We start from the raw sequence: 8,115 nt of genomic DNA on the forward strand, positions 1-8,115 counted from the left end.
TCTGTGATTAAAATTTGTGAAAAAATCATGAGAAACTTTCTATGGTCAGGTGATGGAGAAACCAGAAATTATACTATTTTTTCTTGGAAGAAAGTCTGTACTCCATATAATGAGGGAGGTTTGGGCATTCAAAGGCTAGAGGTCATTAACAGATCTCTTCTCATGAAAATAATGTGGAGAATTATAAACTCGGAAGAAGATTGGGCTATGTTTATCAAAGCAAAGTTCACAAATAGAAAAGGGAAATGGAGTGATGACTGGAAGCAATCTACCATTTGGTCAGGTTTAAAATGGGCTTGGAATGTATTACAAGACAAGATTAAATGGTGTGTTGGCAATGGTCAAAGCATATCAGTATGGAATGATGTTTGGGCTGGAGATAGTCCATTAATTCTCAAAACTGAGTTCAATTCTTATGTGAAGAATAATCTGCATATGAAAGTGGGAAATCTTATTTACAACAACAGATGGGAGGTGCCAATGGAGATGTAACAACTTCTGAATGCTAACAATTTGCCTGAGCTGGGGATAGGGCATGATCAGCTAATCTGGACTGGCAATTTACAAGGTAAATTCACAACAAACTCAGCCATTGTTATTTTAAGACACAAAGAACCAGAACTGCATTGCTACAAATATATATGGAATTCCTTCCTACATCCTAGCATAACTAGTAATGTTTGGAAATTACTTCAAGGAGTGTTTGTAGATGACACAGTCATGGTGAAAAGAGGATATGAATTAGCTTCCAGATGTTGTGTATGTGAGGAAAGCCAAGACAGTATGAATCATTTGTTATGGCACTGTTATTTTAGTGTAGAAATTTGGATCTGGCTCGTAAATATCTTTGAAGTTGGTCTTCCTCATTCTTTTGATAATATCTGGAACTATTCAAATAATAAAAGTCCTCTCATGAAAGAAGTTTGGATTACTGCTGCTTGCTCTGTTATCAAGGAACTATGGTTTCAAAAGAATAAAAAATATTTTGAGGAGGTCAAGCCAAATATTCAGCATTTCAAGCAAAACATAATAAAAATGGTATCTGAAGGAGGACTTAGAATGAAGGGCACTAAATGGAATCATAATTATGATCTTCAAATAATTGATTTCTTCAATTTGGGTTGCAGACAAAACAAATTTCAGTGCATTAAAAGTTTCTACTGGATTCCTCCACAAATAGGTTTTACTCTCTTCTATTGTGATGGAGCATCAGTGGGTAATCCACGAGCAGCAGGATTTGGTATTGTTGTAAGGAATCATCTGTGTCAGGTGGTTGGGGGTATGGCTGCAGGTATTGGTATTGCTACCAATTATATTGCAGAAACTTATGTTGTGGTATGTGCAGCTGAATTGACTGTTGAATGGGGTAAAAAGCATATAATTATAAGTTCAGATTCTAAAACTGTCATATCAGAATTTGCCAGAAATCAACTGCCTTGGTTCACTAGAATGAGATGGTTGAAATAAATGAAGAAAATCTCCTCAATTCAGTTTAATCATAGCTTCAGAGAAGGAAATTTCTCAGCTGACACAGTAGCAAAGAAGGCAACCAAGCTTATTGCAGGTGAAAGGAAGATTTTCATTGGTAGACCTAAATTTCTTACTAGAATTGAAATGCCAGGAACTGTGTATTACAGATTTTGTTAAAAAGCTGGGTTGTAGTTTAGTTGTTTTATGTTTCTGGGCCTATTAAGTTGGCCTCCTTTTGTTGCTTTTTCTGGGTCTATATAGTTGGCCTTCTTTTCTTTTCCTTATTTTTGTAACCTCCAATTTTTGGTTCTCTTCTTTTTAATAATATTTATGACTTAGGAAAAAAAATAAAGACGTCTTGTGATAATCCATTGTTAACACACTTCGTTGTGTGTGTGATTGATCACAAGAGATTCAAGTTGTTTGTGTGCAGGTGTTTATTGAAGATCTAAGAAGATTTGAAGACGAAGAATACTTCTTGTTTGAGTTCATAATCTTTGGTGTGCACAAAACTTAATCGGCTGGGGATCCAACTATAATCGGTTTATCTTTGTGATAACCTTGATTGATTAGTTGAGTAGATCGGCATCAATAGTGTTTTTTTGTGATTAAGAGTATTGATTGCATAGTCTAGAGAATTACTTTGGTAGTCGTTAAATAGATTGATCTAAGAACCTGACAAAGGAGTTTATTGGGATAAATGGAATATCCTTTTGTCAAACTCATATCACTTGTTTGAAAAGAGTTGTTACCGAACATATTTGTTGTTCCTTTACTGTTTGGAATACGAACCAAAGGAATTGTTCCAGGTGCGTGACTTATTGCAAGTTGGAGGCGCAGGGATACATACGGAACTAGGTGAACTATAGGTTTAGTTGCTTGGCTCTCAACTATACGAAGTTGCTTTATATTTTGTATAGCGGCTTAATCCTTAGAGTATTCAATTCTGGACAAGGTCCCGGGATTTTTCTGCATTTACGGTTTCCTCGTTAGCAAAATCTTGTTGTGTCTTTTACTTTTTTATTTCCACAATTATAATTGTTTTTATGATAATTAGAAGTAAAATACACAAACGTTAATTCCTAATTACTTGATAGCAATCCTATTGTGTTTGGTTAAGTCCGAACCTATTATCAAGTAATCATACTTCGTTGTTGTATTGTCTCGATCTTGTATCCATAGTCAATCACGCAATTTATCTTGTTTTCGTATTGTCTCGATCTCGTATCCATAGACGATCACACAAAGTGTGAACCGATTAGTTGTATTGTCTCGACTCGGTCCATAGACAATCATTTTCGGAAAAAGGACTTATAGGTGGAAAAGTTTTAGATTGAGGTATATTTGGGTACCCTCATATTTTCAGAGTTTATCTCGCTTATCTTTTTCTCGAAATATGTGTTGGAAGCTTTTTGCTTTAGCTATGTTCATCATTATTCTTGATGAGTTTAGTTGGAAACAATTTATTTACTGGAAAGTAAAGTATAAGTCAAACGATGATCATGTGGAAATTTCCTTGAAACATCTTACATGATTTGTGTGAGACGATCATTTGATGTCGACTTGGAAAGTTTCATTTTGATCATTCGGTAACTTGAAAATTTCTTGAAGCTAATAGTTTTTGTGAGACATATATTTTCGTCTTCTAAGGATGTTTCAATGATTGAAGTCGGAGTTTAGAAAGAAAAAAAAACTTTGTCTGGATACATCATAGTATGCGTACCTAGTATGCAAACTTTTTTGGTATGATTCAGGTCCGGGAACCTTGTTTGCATACCTAGTATTCGAATGGTTATAACTGTTAAAGTCCGGGAACCTTATTTGCATACCTAGTATGCGAAAGGTTTTACTTGAGTTAGGTCTGGGACGGATGTTTGCATACCGGTTTGCAAACAGCCGGACAAGACCAAAGTCTGGAACCTATAGTTTACGTACCAGTTTGCAAACTTAGTGGTTAAAGTTCTAAAATCGGTTAAGTATGTTTTTCATATTCATGAACAAATACATTTATGAATTTAAGAATGCAATCTTTGCAAACCGTGGCTAATGTTCATGAATTGATTCTTATATAAGTACTTTGTACGATTACGAATCATTCTGATTTTGTTTCAGTTAGTTCATACATATTTCTATGAGATAGTGAAGAATTGAACAACTCTATTTGAAACACATTAGATTCATTTTATTATATTTCATGATTCATTGATCATCATATTTGATCTAGATGTGTTAGATGAATGTGGTTAAGACAAAAGTGTTCATATGGCTTACTTCGGTTAACTATTATTGACTCAACTCAATATACACGTTTAGGTACGGTCACCCATATCTAAATGAAGGTATATTTCACTTGTGTAACAAGCTAAGACCATCTAACGGTGGAGAGATATTGCTTTTTAAACAAACTTAGCTTGAATCATAAATCAGGTTTTCATCTAACGGTGAATATTGAATGCTTTGTTACTAAGCTATTTTAGCTTTGATTGTAAGCAAACCCTGATTGGAAAGACTATATAACGGAAAACTTTAGGGCTCGCAACGGATAAATATCCGTCGGATATTGGCCATACCGATAAGGTTAAGGTTAAGGGTTAGCGGATATACAATAACATCCGACGGAAACCAAAAATTCCAATCTGATAAGGTTAAGGTTAAGCTATCAGATATCGAATTTTTATCCGATAAAATCCGTTTTTGTGGGAACAGAGGTAAACTCTCCAATTTTCCCATATGATTCCATCTTCTGCAAATGCAAAACCAAGTTGGTATTAGTGTCAACAACAAAAAACAAGCATGTGCCTGTGACTATGCCAAATGGGCATTTTCCAAGCAAAACACCATCTTGGTGAGTCCCGCAAAGGAAATCACATACTCGGTAGAACCAAATGTTATAGGTAGAAGCAAATCCATTCCTAGTGCAGAGTAAAGAACAAAATGCTCTTACTGGTTTCAAATGTTAAAGCAGCCGTCCATTTACCAGAAGAAAATTTTGGAAGTATGGACTTGCAAGCAAACACCATCTTACTGGTTTCAAATGTTAAAGCAACCGTCCATTTACCAGAAGAAAATTTTGGAAGTTCGGACTTGCAAGCAAACACCATCCCGGTACAGATGATAAAAGTGAAAATGGAGGTACTGATTGTAGATAACAACTGCAGAAAGACTACTAACCGATACGAAAAAAGGTTGAGCTGAGAACACTACAATTCCATTTAAATAGTAATAGGCTCAGCTATATCATCTCAGCTGATTCCAAACTATTCATTTAATTTCATCACTTGTGTTCAAATGCACAGCGAAACAAGGAGCATGAGACAGAAAAAACAAAATGAAAACAACACTCACAACTCATATCTACATCGTCTTTGTCTGCTAAACCATTCATACGGTTGTGAAGCTAATAATATTAAGAATCTCAATTTCCTGGTCTTTTAATTCTCAAAATTAAACAATAAACATAGAAACATTCATGACTTAAACCCCTAGGCTTATCGTTATCGGATATTAACCAAACGGAGTCAGTCTACTCCGATTCTGATAGGGTTAAGTAGTAAAATCCGATATAATATCCGATTCTGATATCTGATATCCGATATGTCGGATTAAATCCTATAGGATGCTGGATTTTCGGAAACGGATCTCGGACTTCGGTTATCCGTTGCCATCCCTAGAGAACTTTGTCAACTGGAAAACCTAATCCGACACTTTCCTGTGTCCTAGTTGCAACTAGAGTCGATTCTCCTTTAACCTAGGTTTTCCCAATACCATTATAGGTTAACGACTTGAAGACTTCATCTGGGATTCGTGAAGCCAAATCCAACTATTTTCTCTGTAGTTGCGTATTATGATCTTACTTGTTCTATCGTATTGAGTACTATCTTCTCTAAGATTTGCTCGAGATTTATCTCCGATAGGTAAGATATAAAAAGTAATCACAAAGCTCTTCGTCTCATTCTTTATGATTCCACAATAACTTCTTCTACTACCATATAAATAAGTTATTGTGAGATGATTGATATTTCTACGCTGCTATTCGAGAGTATAATACCATTGGTTCCTGTTCACCTTGATTTATCAAAAGACAGAACAAAAACTTCATAGGTACTTCTGTGGGAGACAGATTTATCTATCAAAATAAACTTTTCTGTGGGAGACATATTTGTTTATAAGTCTTCGACTTTGGATCGTAGAAAATCTTAGTTGTGGGTGAGATCAGCTAAGGGAATCAAGTGCGCAGAATCCGGCGTGGTTATAAAGGCGTAAGGAACACGACTGTACCTTAATCGGTGTGAGACTTGGTTAGGCCTCAACTACATTCCAGTCCGAATTTAACTTGTAGTAGGCTAGTGTCTATAGCGACTTAATACAGTGTGGTGTTCAAATATGGACTAAGTCCGGGGGTTTTCCTGCATTTGCGGTTTCCTCGTTAACAAAATTTCTGGTGCCTGTGTTATTTCTTTTTCGCATTATATTTTTATATAATTGAAATATTATAAGTTGTGAGTAGTTCAATCAATTGGTAAATCCGACCTTGTTTGTTGGATAAGAAATTAAGAATCTATTGGCACTTGGGCATTGGTCTTTGGTACCGTCCAAGTATTTCTCACATCAATCAGACTCATAGATTTCTATCTGTTTGATTTGCTGATTGATTTGAGAAAAAGATATATAACTCTTTGATATCTTTCTTGGTTGAGATCTCTTTATAAGTTGGTGCTCTCGGAATAGTATTGGAGTTAGTTCATATAGACCGTCGAACGAATTATTGGGTGTGGTTGTTATACCCCTTTTTTCACCAATGGTCTGGGAAGTTTTTAAAAATATTAACATCCACCCACTAATGAACTTCACCAACCTCACACTCATACCGAACGGTGAACACCCAACAATCCCGACAATATTCAGGCCTATTGGTTTGTGCAATGTTACCTACAAAATCATTGTCAAAATCCCGGTAAACCGCTTAAGACATTACTCATTAATTTACCTCCCTTCACTTAAGACCGTACCGAAGTTTCTTTGTACCTTAACGGTCGATTCAGGATAACATTCCCAAATCGGGAGAATTATTCCGCTACACCGGAACCTCTCCCATAACCAAAGAACAAAAATATGCCTTCAATTAGACATTCAAAAATCCCACGATAACTTGGATTGGGGTTTCGTAAAACAATCATTTACGGAACTAGGCTTTCCACAAAAGTTATTGAATATATCATGATTTGCATTTGCGCAGTAACGTACTCCAATCAACGTCAACGACACCCCTCATGGATATATCTCACATACACGAGGAATCCGACAAGGAGATCCACTATCACCATATATTTTTGTTATCTGTGTTGAATGGAGCAACTAAAAATCAAAACAACATTAAAGTGGTAGGTCTTAAACGGTACCTACAATTGTACTAACTGCAAGTATACAACGTCAAGTCTGTAAATAGGGTAAGTACAAGTCAATCCTCAGGGACAAGGTGGGTGTAAAGTTGATCCTAAAGTCTTACTACAACTGATTCAAGTAACAATAACACAAAGAGAGGTGTTTTTTGTGTGTCGATATGACAAGATTTGAGTGGTGAACAAGTAGTAAATAGATTATAAAGTAAAGATACAGTGGAAATATTGTAAACAATTGAATGAGGAGTACTAGGGTGATTGAATCCATCTCCTAATCCTACACTAAGGCAATACAAAATCAAGTTATGTTCTTGTACCTTCCTTGAAGGTCTCAAATGGATAATTTATCAACTAATTTCACTAACTCACCCCTAGTATTAGCTGTCTTCTTACAGTACAACTAATCACAGGTTAATTTGATTTATTAGCTAACTATCATTCCTAAAGCAATGAAGCACAACAAGAACAAAAACAGGAAATTGACTAACCTAGCATACAATTAAGGGTTTCATCTAAACCCTAGCAAATGGAATTAGAACATGATGAAGATGATTAAAACACAATGATATTAACTAAAGAGTTGATTCAGCTAAAACTGGATGTTCAATTACAAAGCATTAACCCTATTTATACACAAAATTCTCCCTATTCTTCTTCAATTCGACAATTAAGAGGGACCCAACTCACCAAAACGCATTTTCTGACAGTTCTTATCTTCAATTCAATTCTGCAGGACTGAATTTCCAGTTGTTGAACAAAATCCTAGTCTTATCTCTCTCAATCCTAGCTCCTAGGGTTACTGTTCTTGATAAAGAAAAAGATAAGATTGAGAGAGATGGAGATCAAGAGTTTACTATGTTGGTGGTTGTGAGCAGAGATTTTCGGGGAGATGAATTTGATGAAGGAGGGTCGGTGGTGCTGGTTATGTGAAATGGAAGAGGAAATGGAGATAGGTTTGGTTTCTGTTCGAGTAGGGGAGGAAATAGAGGGGACTAGGGTGTTGAGCGGATGCTTCAGATGTCGATGCACCGTGTGTAGATGCCGTTGGATCTTGAATAGTTGTTGGGTTTGATGTCTCGGATATGGAAATGGGTTTGGTTCTTGGGTTCTCTACCAAGCCCATGTCTTCTTCAAGGCTGATATATCAAGCCCAATGCTAGTGTATCTCTTGCAAGCGGCTTCTTGCGTGATATTCTTCTACGTTTCTCATTGCCTTTACGCCTCTGGCCACCAAATTCCTGCTCTT

The 8,115-nt window shown here is 36.1% G+C and overlaps 1 protein-coding gene across 1 annotated transcript; it reads left to right on the top strand.

Annotated features, from left to right (window-relative positions):
• The first annotated feature begins 720 nt into the window (after positions 1-720).
• On the top strand, positions 721-1,467 carry LOC113294765. Its single transcript, XM_026543142.1, has one exon. It carries the CDS (start codon positions 721-723, stop codon positions 1,465-1,467), a length of 747 nt encoding a protein of 248 aa, XP_026398927.1.
• The last annotated feature ends 6,648 nt before the right edge of the window (positions 1,468-8,115 follow it).

The sequence above is a fragment of the Papaver somniferum genome, chromosome 7, assembly GCF_003573695.1.
Source record: "Papaver somniferum cultivar HN1 chromosome 7, ASM357369v1, whole genome shotgun sequence".
Lineage (NCBI taxonomy): Eukaryota > Viridiplantae > Streptophyta > Magnoliopsida > Ranunculales > Papaveraceae > Papaver > Papaver somniferum.

Coding starts and splice junctions, on each gene's coding strand:
- LOC113294765 (XM_026543142.1), top strand. CDS start 721: ATGGTGAAAAGAGGATATGAATTAGCTTCCAGATGTTGTGTATGTGAG.